This window comes from Biomphalaria glabrata, chromosome 14 (genome assembly GCF_947242115.1).
Source record: "Biomphalaria glabrata chromosome 14, xgBioGlab47.1, whole genome shotgun sequence".
In the NCBI taxonomy this organism is placed as follows: domain Eukaryota; kingdom Metazoa; phylum Mollusca; class Gastropoda; family Planorbidae; genus Biomphalaria; species Biomphalaria glabrata.
In genome coordinates, this window is record NC_074724.1 from 28,371,119 (window position 1) to 28,386,327 (window position 15,209).

The 15,209-nt window shown below is 37.3% G+C and overlaps 1 protein-coding gene across 1 annotated transcript; it reads left to right on the top strand.

Moving 5' to 3' along the window:
- Positions 1 to 3,941: 3,941 nt before the first annotated feature.
- LOC106064238 (NADH dehydrogenase [ubiquinone] 1 beta subcomplex subunit 5, mitochondrial-like) lies at positions 3,942 to 14,960 on the top strand. The gene is made up of 2 exons (XM_056009654.1): positions 3,942 to 4,078; positions 14,345 to 14,960. Exons 1-2 carry the CDS (start codon positions 3,942 to 3,944, stop codon positions 14,958 to 14,960), a joined length of 753 nt encoding a protein of 250 aa, XP_055865629.1.
- Positions 14,961 to 15,209: the final 249 nt, after the last annotated feature.

The window sequence follows — 15,209 nt, forward strand, 5'->3', positions numbered from 1 at the left end:
ATCCATGATCACCAGAGTAGAAATAAAGTTTAAAACATTTCATCACAAGCAAGAAACAATGGTCTTCTAGCATATGTACTCTAACAAATAGATCTAACCATTCGTGAATAAATCTTAAATTATATTAGACACTTAGAGCTAGGCTAGTAGATAACGCCATAAAGTTCTGATATGTTTGAGATCTGTTTCGCGATTTAAAAATTATATTTAAAAAATTCTTTGTGTTTTGATGATTTGATTTGATTTGATTTTTGATTTGAGGCACATCGGCACAATTTAGGCCATGTCGTGCCTGCAGTCCCCTAAGGATCCCTCTCTCTCTAAACAACAAGGGCCAAGGACCACACCAATAGGCAGTGGTATAGCAAGGTACCCCTGGGCCCGGGTTCAAGAACATCTTTGTGGGCCCCCCTCCAGCCAATAAGACAATGTTAGTGTGTAAGAAAAAATAGGCAATCTAAGTGTAAAGACATTCCAATGTAAAGATCGTAACTTTAAAAAAAAAAAAAAAGTATATATGTCATAACCAGGGGCGGACTGGCTATATGGGCTTTTGGGCAAATGCCCGGTGGGCCGATACCCAAATGAGCAGGTTGGGCCACCGAAAGGTCCGCATCGATGCCACTAAGTATTAAATTGATAAAAGTTTTATAATATTCTCTTTAAAAAAAGCGGACATCTGAGAATCGTATTTAAAAGAAATCACTCTACAGTGTTATACTAATTTGTTCTAGTAAACTTTTCGAGATAACGTAATAGCCTACATCCGTAGACAGCGCTACTAGTAGTGGGCTTCACCCTGGGCTATTAAAAAGCAACATAAGGCCCTTTTTCAAATACGGAGCTGACAATTATCGACACTCAAACTTAACCTAATAATTTTAAGGACAGGTAGGCCTATATTTGGATGCCCATCACATGATAGGTAATTTATGGGCCCGATTGTATGGAAATGCCCGGGCCGATTTTGACACTAAGTCCGCCCATGGTCATAACGTTTGATTCAGTTAGGATACAAGTAATAGTGTCTTAAAAGTCATTGTTTTTACAACTTCTTAACAGAGTTAAACGACTTAAAAGTTTTCCAATAAACAAACAAATGTTCTACCTAATATCAAATGTGGGCCCCAACTGGCCATGAGTCATTGGCCCAAGCGTAATGAGCTCCATCGCGCCATGGTTGCTAGGCGACAGCTGTGGGCCCCTATTGGTCTTGGGCCCGGCTTCATTGAACTCTTTCGCGCCATGGATGCTACGCCACTGCCCCTACTGTCGTATGAAACTTATGCTAACTTGATATATTAATAAACATCAACTTACCTCTGTTTAATTATTTTCAATGTTGTTGGTTAACGCCTAGTTCTATAAAAATATATCAGTTTCAAATACAAATTTGTGTCATGAGTGTGAGATAAGAATTAAAATAATTATTAACTATTGTGTTTCTTGACTTTATCGTCATCTCTGATATTACCTTTATACATAATATTAGTCTAAGTTGTGAGAACCACTCTAGCCATCAAGGGCTGCTATCAAGTTCTTGACAGAAAACACAAACTCTCTTTTGTACTCTTGTAGGTTAGACTGTTAAACCGATAACAAAAAACAAAAAAACATCGAATGGATGGTTTTGAGGTCATACGATGAGAATTCGTCGGATTGGCATCGTATTGGTTTCAAAATCAACCACCGCTAGAAAAAAAAACAAACTAACAAACAAAGAAATAAACAAACTTCGAATGGATGGTTTTGAGGTCATACGATGAGAATTCGTCGGATTGGCATCGTATTGGTTTCAAAATCAACCACCGCAAGAAAACAAACAAATAAACAAACAAACAAACAAACTTCGAATGGATGGTTTTGAGGTCATACGATGAGAATTCGTGGGATTGGCATCGTATTGGTTTCAAAATCAACCACCGCAAGAAAAGAAACAAATAAAAAAACAAACAAACAAAGAAATAAACAAACAAACAAACTTTGAATGGATGGTTTTGAGGTCATACGATGAGAACTATTGAGATTGGCATCGTATTGGTTTCAAAATCAACCACCGCTGGAATCCGCTGTCGGAATAATTTATATCGGCACACTCTGAACCTCCAAGAAAACATTTAACATATTGCTGTAACTCAGCCAGCAGCGAGCCCGACGAACCTCAACGAAAGGGATATATCAAAACTACAGTTTAATAATAGAACAATAGTAATGCGATATCAAATATACCACTAGAGGAACCAATAATAGCAGCACTTATTTTTTATTTACATCCTAGATTTAATTATCGGCCATCTTGGACTTCCTTTTAGCGTGTCTCTGTCCTGTGTCTCATGGTGCACAGTCTCGCACCTAATGACAGTGCGCAATGTAGAGTCATAACAATATATATTTTATTTGGTCTTAACAAAAATTGTTTAGTATAAGGATTGAACCAAGGACTTATGTGTCATTAGCAAGTCGCTCAACAACTAGTCCTTTAAATATGTGCAGCATTTTATTTTGAAAAAAATGATTCATTCGTTAGTCTTTTATAATACCTAGATCTGACTGTGTTAAACTGTTGTTTCTAGAATCTATTTCATTTCTTTCCTATTCTGAAACATATTGTCAATCTGGGTTAGTGATGTTGCAGATTTTCACATTATGGCCTCATGACCACCTAAATCAATATAAAATTGAAAAAAAAAATTAAGACCGAAAAATACGCAATGAAATAAACACCGTCTTGTATCAATATCTAAATAAACAAAAATAAGCTTCATTCATATAGCGTCGATAGCACGAATGTACTTATTGAACGATCCATGATCACCAGAGTAGAAATAAAGTTTAAAACATTTCATCACAAGCAAGAAACAATGGTCTTCTAGCATATGTACTCTAACAAATAGATCTAACCATTCGTGAATAAATCTTAAATTATATTAGACACTTAGAGCTAGGCTAGTAGATAACGCCATAAAGTTCTGATATGTTTGAGATCTGTTTCGCGATTTAAAAATTATATTTAAAAAATTCTTTGGGTTTTGATGATTTGATTTGATTTGATTTTTGATTTGAGGCACATCGGCACAATTTAGGCCATGTCGTGCCTGCAGTCCCCTAAGGATCCCTCTCTCTCTAAACAACAAGGGCCAAGGACCACACCAATAGGCAGTGGTATAGCAAGGTACCCCTGGGCCCGGGTTCAAGAACATCTTTGTGGGCCCCCCTCCAGCCAATAAGACAATGTTAGTGTGTAAGAAAAAATAGGCAATCTAAGTGTAAAGACATTCCAATGTAAAGATCGTAACTTTAAAAAAAAAAAAAAAGTATATATCTCATAACCAGGGGCGGACTGGCTATATGGGCTTTTGGGCAAATGCCCGGTGGGCCGATACCCAAATGAGCAGGTTGGGCCACCGAAAGGTCCGCATCGATGCCACTAAGTATTAAATTGATAAAAGTTTTATAATATTCTCTTTTAAAAAAAGCGGACATCTGAGAATCGTATTTAAAAGAAATCACTCTACAGTGTAATACTAATTTGTTCTAGTAAACTTTTCGAGATAACGTAATAGCCTACATCCGTAGACAGCGCTACTAGTAGTGGGCTTCACCCTGGGCTATTAAAAAGCAACATAAGGCCCTTTTTCAAATACGGAGCTGACAATTATCGACACTCAAACTTAACCTAATAATTTTGAGGACAGGTAGGCCTATATTTGGATGCCCATCACATGATAGGTAATTTATGGGCCCGATTGTATAAAAATGCCCTGGCCGATTTTGACACTAAGTCCGCCCATGGTCATAACGTTTGATTCAGTTAGGATACAAGTAATAGTGTCTTAAAAGTCATTGTTTTTACAACTTCTTAACAGAGTTAAACGACTTAAAAGTTTTCCAATAAACAAACAAATGTTCTACCTAATATCAAATGTGGGCCCCAACTGGCCATGAGTCATTGGCCCAAGCGTAATGAGCTCCATCGCGCCATGTTTGCTAGGCGACAGCTGTGGGCCCCTATTAGTCTTGGGCCCAGCTTCATTGAACTCTTTCGCGCCATGGATGCTACGCCACTGCCCCTACTGTCGTATGAAACTTATGCTAACTTGATATATTAATAAACATCAACTTACATCTATTTAATTATTTTCAATGTTGTTGGTTAACGCCTAGTTCTATAAAAATATATCAGTTTCAAATACAAATTTGTGTCATGAGTGTGAGATAAGAATTAAAATAATTATTAACTATTGTGTTTCTTGACTTTATCGTCATCTCTGATATTACCTTTATACATAATATTAGTCTAAGTTGTGAGAACCACTCTAGCCATCAAGGGCTGCTATCAAGTTCTTGACAGAAAACACAAACTCTCTTTTGTACTCTTGTAGGTTAGACTTTTAAACCGATAACAAAAAACAAAAAAACATCGAATGGATGGTTTTGAGGTCATACGATGAGAATTCGTCGGATTGGCATCGTATTGGTTTCAAAATCAACCACCGCTAGAAAAATAACAAACTAACAAACAAAGAAATAAACAAACTTCGAATGGATGGTTTTGAGGTCATACGATGAGAATTCGTCGGATTGGCATCGTATTGGTTTCAAAATCAACCACCGCAAGAAAACAAACAAATAAACAAACAAACAAACAAACTTCGAATGGATGGTTTTGAGGTCATACGATGAGAATTCGTGGGATTGGCATCGTATTGGTTTCAAAATCAACCACCGCAAGAAAAGAAACAAATAAAAAAACAAACAAACAAAGAAATAAACAAACAAACAAACTTCGAATGGATGGTTTTGAGGTCATACGATGAGAACTATTGAGATTGGCATCGTATTGGTTTCAAAATCATCCACCGCTGGAATCCGCTGTCGGAATAATTTATATCGGCACACTCTGAACCTCCAAGAAAACATTTAACATATTGCTGTAACTCAGCCAGCAGCGAGCCCGACGAACCTCAACGAAAGGGATATATCAAAACTACAGTTTAATAATAGAACAATAGTAATGCGATATCAAATATACCACTAGAGGAACCAATAATAGCAGCACTTATTTTTTATTTACATCCTAGATTTAATTATCGGCCATCTTCGACTTCCTTTTAGCGTGTCTCTGTCCTGTGTCTCATGGTGCACAGTCTCGCACCTAATGACAGTGCGCAATGTAGAGTCATAACAATATATATTTTATTTGGTCTTAACAAAAATTGTTTAGTATAAGGATTGAACCAAGGACTTATGTGTCATTAGCAAGTCGCTCAACAACTAGTCCTTTAAATATGTGCAGCATTTTATTTTGAAAAAAATGATTCATTCGTTAGTGTTTTATAATACCTAGATCTGACTGTGTTAAACTGTTGTTTCTAGAATCTATTTCATTTCTTTCCTATTCTGAAACATATTGTCAATCTGGGTTAGTGATGTTGCAGATTTTCACATTATGGCCTCATGACCACCTAAATCAATATAAAATTGAAAAAAAAAAATTAAGACCGAAAAATACGCAATGAAATAAACACCGTCCTGTATCAATATCTAAATAAACAAAAATAAGCTTCATTTATATAGCGGCGATAGCACGAATGTACTTATTGAACGATCCATGATCACCAGAGTAGAAATAAAGTTCAAAACATTTCATCACAAGCAAGAAACAATGGTCTTCTAGCATATGTACTCTAACAAATAGATCTAACCATTCGTGAATAAATCTTAAATTATATTAGACACTTAGAGCTAGGCTAGTAGATAACGCCATAAAGTTCTGATATGTTTGAGATCTGTTTTGCGATTTAAAAATTATATTTAAAAAATTCTTTGGGTTTTAATGATTTGATTTGATTTGATTTTTGATTTGAGGCACATCGGCACAATTTAGGCCATGTCGTGCCTGCAGTCCCCTAAGGATCCCTCTCTTTCTAAACAACAAGGGCCAAGGACCACACCAATAGGCAGTGGTATAGCAAGGTACCCCTGGGCCCGGGTTCAAGAACATCTTTGTGGGCCCCCCTCCAGCCAATAAGACAATGTTAGTGTGTAAAAAAAATAGGCAATCTAAGTGTAAAGACATTCCAATGTAAAGATCGTAACTTTAAAAAAAAAAAAAGTATATATGTCATAACCAGGGGCGGACTGGCTATATGGGCTTTTGGGCAAATGCCCGGTGGGCCGATACCCAAATGAGCAGGTTGGGCCACCGAAAGGTCCGCATCGATGCCACTAAGTATTAAATTGATAAAAGTTTTATAATATTCTCTTTAAAAAAAGCGGACATCTGAGAATCGTATTTTAAAGAAATCACTCTACAGTGTAATACTAATTTGTTCTAGTAAACTTTTCGAGATAACGTAATAGCCTACATCCGTAGACAGCGCTACTAGTAGTGGGCTTCACCCTGGGCTATTAAAAAGCAACATAAGGCCCTTTTTCAAATACGGAGCTGACAATTATCGACACTCAAACTTAACCTAATAATTTTGAGGACAGGTAGGCCTATATTTGGATGCCCATCACATGATAGGTAATTTATGGGCCCGATTGTATGGAAATGCCCGGGCCGATTTTGACACTAAGTCCGCCCATGGTCATAACGTTTGATTCAGTTAGGATACAAGTAATAGTGTCTTAAAAGTCATTGTTTTTACAACTTCTTAACAGAGTTAAACGACTTAAAAGTTTTCCAATAAACAAACAAATGTTCTACCTAATATCAAATGTGGGCCCCAACTGGCCATGAGTCATTGGCCCAAGCGTAATGAGCTCCATCGCGCCATGGTTGCTAGGCGACAGCTGTGGGCCCCTATTGGTCTTGGGCCCGGCTTCATTGAACTCTTTCGCGCCATGGATGCTACGCCACTGCCCCTACTGTCGTATGAAACTTATGCTAACTTGATATATTAATAAACATCAACTTACCTCTGTTTAATTATTTTCAATGTTGTTGGTTAACGCCTAGTTCTATAAAAATATATCAGTTTCAAATACAAATTTGTGTCATGAGTGTGAGATAAGAATTAAAATAATTATTAACTATTGTGTTTCTTGACTTTATCGTCATCTCTGATATTACCTTTATACATAATATTAGTCTAAGTTGTGAGAACCACTCTAGCCATCAAGGGCTGCTATCAAGTTCTTGACAGAAAACACAAACTCTCTTTTGTACTCTTGTAGGTTAGACTTTTAAACCGATAACAAAAAACAAAAAAACATCGAATGGATGGTTTTGAGGTCATACGATGAGAATTCGTCGGATTGGCATCGTATTGGTTTCAAAATCAACCACCGCTAGAAAAAAAAACAAACTAACAAACAAAGAAATAAACAAACTTCGAATGGATGGTTTTGAGGTCATACGATGAGAATTCGTCGGATTGGCATCGTATTGGTTTCAAAATCAACCACCGCAAGAAAACAAACAAATAAACAAACAAACAAACAAACTTCGAATGGATGGTTTTGAGGTCATACGATGAGAATTCGTGGGATTGGCATCGTATTGGTTTCAAAATCAACCACCGCAAGAAAAGAAACAAATAAAAAAACAAACAAACAAAGAAATAAACAAACAAACAAACTTCGAATGGATGGTTTTGAGGTCATACGATGAGAACGATTGAGATTGGCATCGTATTGGTTTCAAAATCAACCACCGCTAGAATCCGCTGTCGGAATAATTTATATCGGCACACTCTGAACCTCCAAGAAAACATTTAACATATTGCTGTAACTCAGCCAGCAGCGAGCCCGACGAACCTCAACGAAAGGGATATATCAAAACTACAGTTTAATAATAGAACAATAGTAATGCGATATCAAATATACCACTAGAGGAACCAATAATAGCAGCACTTATTTTTTATTTACATCCTAGATTTAATTATCGGCCATCTTGGACTTCCTTTTAGCGTGTCTCTGTCCTGTGTCTCATGGTGCACAGTCTCGCACCTAATGACAGTGCGCAATGTAGAGTCATAACAATATATATTTTATTTGGTCTTAACAAAAATTGTTTAGTATAAGGATTGAACCAAGGACTTATGTGTCATAAGCAAGTCGCTCAACAACTAGTCCTTTAAATATGTGCAGCATTTTATTTTGAAAAAAATGATTCATTCGTTAGTCTTTTATAATACCTAGATCTGACTGTGTTAAACTGTTGTTTCTAGAATCTATTTCATTTCTTTCCTATTCTGAAACATATTGTCAATCTGGGTTAGTGATGTTGCAGATTTTCACATTATGGCCTCATGACCACCTAAATCAATATAAAATTGAAAAAAAAAATTAAGACCGAAAAATACGCAATGAAATAAACACCGTCCTGTATCAATATCTAAATAAACAAAAATAAGCTTCATTCATATAGCGGCGATAGCACGAATGTACTTATTGAACGATCCATGATCACCAGAGTAGAAATAAAGTTTAAAACATTTCATCACAAGCAAGAAACAATGGTCTTCTAGCATATGTACTCTAACAAATAGATCTAACCATTCGTGAATAAATCTTAAATTATATTAGACACTTAGAGCTAGGCTAGTAGATAACGCCATGAAGTTCTGATAAGTTTGAGATCTGTTTCGCGATTTAAAAATTATATTTAAAAAATTCTTTGTGTTTTGATGATTTGATTTGATTTGATTTTTGATTTGAGGCACATCGGCACAATTTAGGCCATGTCGTGCCTGCAGTCCCCTAAGGATCCCTCTCTCTCTAAACAACAAGGGCCAAGGACCACACCAATAGGCAGTGGTATAGCAAGGTACCCCTGGGCCCGGGTTCAAGAACATCTTTGTGGGCCCCCCTCCAGCCAATAAGACAATGTTAGTGTGTAAGAAAAAATAGGCAATCTAAGTGTAAAGACATTCCAATGTAAAGATCGTAACTTTAAAAAAAAAAAAAAAGTATATATGTCATAACCAGGGGCGGACTGGCTATATGGGCTTTTGGGCAAATGCCCGGTGGGCCGATACCCAAATGGGCAGGTTGTGCCACCGAAAGGTCCGCATCGATGCCACTAAGTATTAAATTGATAAAAGTTTTATAATATTCTCTTTAAAAAAAGCGGACATCTGAGAATCGTATTTAAAAGAAATCACTCTACAGTGTAATACTAATTTGTTCTAGTAAACTTTTCGAGATAACGTAATAGCCTACATCCGTAGACAGCGCTACTAGTAGTGGGCTTCACCCTGGGCTATTAAAAAGCAACATAAGGCCCTTTTTCAAATACGGAGCTGACAATTATCGACACTCAAACTTAACATAATGATTTTGAGGACAGATAGGCCTATATTTGGATGCCTATCACATGATAGGTAATTTATGGGCCCCATTATATGGAAATGCCCGGGCCGATTTTGACACTCAGTCCGCCCCTGTGTATAGGTCACACAGAAATAATATAAAAAAAATAGGCCTATAAATGCAAACTAAAAATAGTAATAAGGACAGGCAGTAAAAGTTGTTTTTTTCATCCCCTTATCTACTATACAAAAATGTGTATAACAAACCAAATATAGACAAACGACCATATTTTCAAGTATTGAAGCTTTTAAATTTTAGGACGCGCATTTGAATCAGAAGTGAAAAATTTAGATGCATTGAACCAAAAGGTTGACCACTCCTGGCATTGAGGGGCTTCTTACGCTGGGCAGGGCACGTATCCCGTATGGGGGACGAACGTATTCTAACTTTTTTTTGGTGAGCTAAAAGGTGGTCGATGTAACACAGGTGCCTCCACCGAACTTTTTATAAAAAAAATGAACTCGTTTTGAAGATGAACTTATCTTAAAGATGATCTTTTTCAAAGATGATCTTTTGTTTAATGAACTTTTAATAAACATGAACTTTTTATAAAGCTAAACTTTTCATAAAGCTGAACTTTTCATAAAGTTGAACTTTTACTAGATATGAACTTGTCATCACGATGTCATAATCAAACATTTTTATAAAGATGATAAAGATTAATTGGTTATAAACCTTAACTTTTTTTTCTTCACAAGTTGAACTTTTCATAAAGTTGAACTCGTCAGGATAATACAAGTTTTATTAAAATTTAATGATCATAAAGATAAACAAGATCTATGATGCTTTCTAGCTTGGCGTGAAGACTAATTAAATAGGATCTTGTTAGCTTGAAGGACTAGGAAAACCTACTTCCGCAAAAAAACAAAAAAAAAACACAACATTTCTTTGAGGTTTGGAAGAACTTGAAAGCGATAACAAAAAAGCATAATTATCGATAACAGGGCTAAATGGCTGTTGACTACAGAGGAGAACGCCATTAGATAAATATAATATTATTTTATCAAATATGAAACAGCGAGGCGAACACATTACTAGCTCCGACCCTGAGGAGAGTTTCTCCCAAATGCATGTTTACCCATGTAAAAGCACGATCTTATTTACCTGCATGGGATGTTTACCTCAATAGCTGCCGTTTCACACCACAACCCACCCCAACCCACCGCCAACCCTCTTCAACCATTTCGCCGGTATTTCTCTCTTTTTTTGTCCCTTCAGGGACGGACATTAAGTAGCCATTTAGCTGAGATTCCAGCCCGGGTGTTCCTTAAAGGAGAGATCTGCCATAATTCAAGGACTTTGTCCCAGATCGATCGAAAGCCTGAAAAGGGCTGTCAATGTCGATTTGAGACAGCACTTAAGGATGCGTACAGATAGAAAAGAAATATGGAAGTGGATAGGTGGGGGGTGGTGGACGGTGTGAGACATTGTGGGGGGGGGGGGAGGGGCTGTTGAAAGGGGAGCAAATGATTGAAAAGCAGCAGGATTCTGGAAAGTCACTGAAGAAAAGTAGGGAGGGGGGCGTGAAATGAAGGGGAAGAGAATGGCGCGAAATAAAAGCGGGAAAAATAGGATATCGTCTGCTCAGCAAATCGTTACTTAGGTTTCGAAAATCAAAAGGTCAACTGTAATCACGAACTGGTGCTTAACGAGGTAATTGAAAGTAAGAGTGATGCCAGACATAAGTCGACTAGGTAGATGTATCTTTGTGCTGAAGTTTGTGTGTGTGTGTGTGTGTGTGTGTGTGTGAAGGCCATCGACTAGTCCAAGACTCCATAGAATGATTACATCAAAGTAAGTTAAGTAACTCTTTAATTCCGCTGATAGCGAGGGGTACATTACTCTTGGACACAATAATGATGGTCCGAATGGTAGACTTTATTAACCAGTTGGATTTATTTCTAATTCGATGTAGCTCAGATTACACTGGACGTAGACTGACATACTTATGTTCCTTCAGATTACACTGGACGTAGACTGGCATACTGATGTTCCTTCAGATTACACTGGACGTAGACTGGCATACTGATGTTCCTTCAGATTACACTGGACGTAGACTGGCATACTGATGTTCCTTCAGATTACACTGGACGTAGACTGGCATACTGATGTTCCTTCAGATTTAGCCCAATCCTTCCACTTGACGGCGTTGGATTACGGCGGGCAGAGTTTGAACCCGAGACTACAGAGAGCACCGAACCACAGTCTAGAGCGCATACTACACGACCAGGCAGCCATCCATTACTATAACTATATTAGTTGGCTCCTTTCTGAGTTATAGACCTGATGGGGATATTTAGCAAACTTCATTCTGTGGTGGTACAATTATTAAGTTATTAGAAATGCCTGCTTGGAAACAGGGATAGACTTGGTAGCACTAAGATTTTTTTAAAACGAGCAAGTCCTTTCTTAGTATGATGATTAGTAGGCTTATATTTCGTGTTATATTCCATACATCTACAAAGTAATTAGAAGGATTGTCTTCGAGTCCGGAGTTTGAGGAAGAGGTCAGTATTTCACGCAGTCCGAGCCGTGATCTACATTTTTTTAAAATCACATTTAATGGACCTCATTCACCAATCGTAAACAAACAACATTTAGCCACGTGATAATATTGATTAAAAAAATGACGAAAAAAAAACGTATCACGTGACAGCCTTTATGGATTAAATATTTTGTATAGAAGATATAGATAATCACGTGGCTATATGTTGTTTGTTTGCGATTGGGGAACGAGGTCCATTCGGACATATACGTTGTCGGCCAGTGGTCGAGTGAGGTTCCTTTTTCACCATCAACGCCTGTCTTTGCCTAGTCAGTAGATTTCCTTTTGGTCTCAGAGGGTGTACCCCGCGGTCTTTGTTACTAAGAGATCTCCCTGGGCAAGGCTTCTCAGCCTCATCGCTCGGATGGAAACGGTCGCTAAAGTTGACGATGAGGCCAACAGGGAACGTTCGAATACTACGTAACGCCCAAAATCTACTTTTGACCCCCCCCCCCCCACTTCCACCTTGTTACAAATCGTAACAGAACTCAAGAACTTCAAGAATTGTTAACGCCATTTCTCCCTCACGCATGCTCCGATCCAGTTGATTCTTTAAACAATTATTTATTGTACCCAACACAGCGTTAACCAATAAATACTCATTTAGTCAATTAATTATTGATAATTAATTATTTTGTTCGATATCGAATAGGGGAAATAGCTTGTACATGTGTAGTAGATTTTAAGGACGAGTTCTTCTCCTTTAGATAATTTTTTTAAAAAGTATTTTTATATTTTCGTTGTTATTACAAAATATTCTCATGCTTTAGAAAGATTAACAATGAAACTCCTATTTGACCAGATCTTGTGTCGCTCTAGCAATAATTTTTTTTTTGGGGGGGGGGGGGGGGTAATAATAGCAAAAAAAAAGTTTTAATTTGTCCATCCCCTGGTCGTACTTTTAATGTAATCCAATAAAATGCGCAAAGAGAATATTAACACTCACTATGTTACCATCCAGTGAACAATTTGTCGGTGAACGAATAATATTGTCAGTGAGCCATTTTTCGTGTGCACCATGTGTCGCGTGAAATATCAGTCGTGTGAACCAATAGTCGTGAAACATTTGTCAGTGTACCAGTTGTCGCAGTTGTCGGGTGAACGAACTGTCGTATGAGCGAATGTTCATTTTCGGGTGAAGGAATTGTCATGTGAATCATTTGTCATGAACCATTTTTTTTCGGTAAAGCAGTTGTCGGTGAACAGGTTGTCTGCAAACAAGTTGTCGGTGAACGATAAGTCAGGTGAATGAATCATTGGTGAACGAATTGTCGGGTTAGCGATTTGTCTTGTTCCAGTCTCCCGCTGGTTCTCTTGTCGTTGTTCATTGTCCCCTTATGTCCTAGTCGGTGATTTTTTTGTCCTCAAATGTGTCTCCCTCTCAGTAGCGTCACTAGGGTGGTTCGAGGGGTGCGGTTCACACAGGGTGACGCCCTTCGGAGGTGACAACAAGTGGTAAAATTTATATCTTGGCAAAAGTAGACACATCGGAAAAAAATAATTATAAAATCTCTAGATGTTTGCCTAAATATGCCTAGAAACATGTAGATGATAGTTTAAGTTTAAATGTCACAGCACAACGTTATACTATTTCTGTCTTAAAGCATAACAAAAGAAACCTATTCAGGTGATGTTAAGTCTGTTTCTAAATTTAATTAAATTTCATAGTAAAATGTGCAATAACACTTGAATAAATGTCATAAACAGTGGGGGGATTTGTATAATAGAATTGAAACTTATTTTACATTTGTGTAACAATCCATAAAAGTAGGTCCTCAGCTCACTGTATTTGTTCAACAAAAAGAATTAACTAACAATAGTGTTTAGTGGGACATATTTGAAGAAAGCTGATGGGAGAGGGGAGGGGTGACACCCTGAGCTAACAGGACCAAGTGACACCGACAAAAGTGACGCCGCTGCTCTCACTGACTGTGTAAGACGTTTTCACCTGTGGCTGTTATATTTGGAAGGCGCCTTCCGCTAGATGCTTTCTTTCGATGTCACTTAAAGTAATTTGGCGCCTAGGCCCTAGGCTGGTCTTTAAATCGTTTCCGGGGGGGGGGGGCATCAAATATAGATTGACTGAGACTGGGGGAGCAAAGAATAGCAAGAGAAGGGGAAATGAAAGAGGTTGCTAAAATTAACGTCCCAACGTTTAAGCGGTTGAGATTGAGCCTTGTAATTTCAAGACTGACCACATTATAAATATTTTATTTGCATTGAGCAATAGGTATAGACACTATTAGTTCACACGAGTTCACAGTCTTCTTTGGCAACCGCCGCAAACAATATTAATAATATAGTAATACAATACAGCTACATTACATTTAAATGTATTGTTTAAAATTTTATTATCCATCAGGTCATACACCAGTTACAAAACAATGTGTTAGTGTACATAAATTATCCAATTTTCATATTATTTTATCATCGAATCGGTGTTAACCAATGTTATCTTCCACTGATTAAAAAATGTAGATCTAGATCTAGTATTGTCAAGTCAAGGTTAGTAAACATAGCTGGTATGAGCTTACTGAGGCCTTCTGTTGTTCAAGGCCTCCGTATAGCTTTATTAAATAGTAAAGCAGTTAGGCATCCTTTACAGAAACAATTGCAGGTGCAAGGCCATGACAAAAAAAAAATGCCTATTATTCCATCAACATTTGAGTGGACTAGAATGAAAGATGATTTACATTTCTATTTGATGCTAGGTTTGCTGCCAATGGCTGCTTTGATTACATATGTTAACATATTTGTTGGCCCAGCAGAATTATCAGATATCCCTGAAGGTTATGAACCGAAAGAATGGGAATATCACAGGTCTCCAATAAAAAGATGGTTTGCAAAATATATCTACGAGGAGCCACAGAAGGAGTATGAGAAAACACTTTACTGGATTCACTATTGGTCAGAGAAAAAATACTGGAACAAACTAGATAGAAAAGTGAAACAACTGATGGAAAACCGACTTGATTATAAAGGCTGGTACTGGGTTAATGCTGACAAAATTATTGTGGATTCTCAGAAAGCACTCAAGGAAGAAAAAATAGATATTTCGGAGCCTAAAAAAAATTTATTAAGAAAAATACTTTAAATACACATCTATTAAAATCAACTTAATAAGATTAAGACAATTGTGTGTGTCTGAAAAGCAATGAACTAGATGTATGTACAGTGATGCATTAAAATATTTACCTTAGAATACAATTTAAAAAAAATCCACTAGTTTAAATAGGTCAATACTTAAATCTATGTTAATCGATTGGGTGTGTTCACCTTCGACATTAGACAAATGAAAAAAACGGTTAGAGGACGGGATAAAGTAGCGGCCCTAGGGGGTGGT

What these genes read in the sequence shown, in the direction of transcription:
- LOC106064238 (XM_056009654.1), top strand. Translation starts at nt 3,942, where the DNA reads ATGAGTCATTGGCCCAAGCGTAATGAGCTCCATCGCGCCATGTTTGCT. An exon ending in ACGCCACTGCCCCTACTGTC is followed by an intron (nt 4,079 to 14,344) that starts GTATGAAACTTA and finishes TAAAAAATGTAG; the next exon opens with ATCTAGATCTAGTATTGTCA.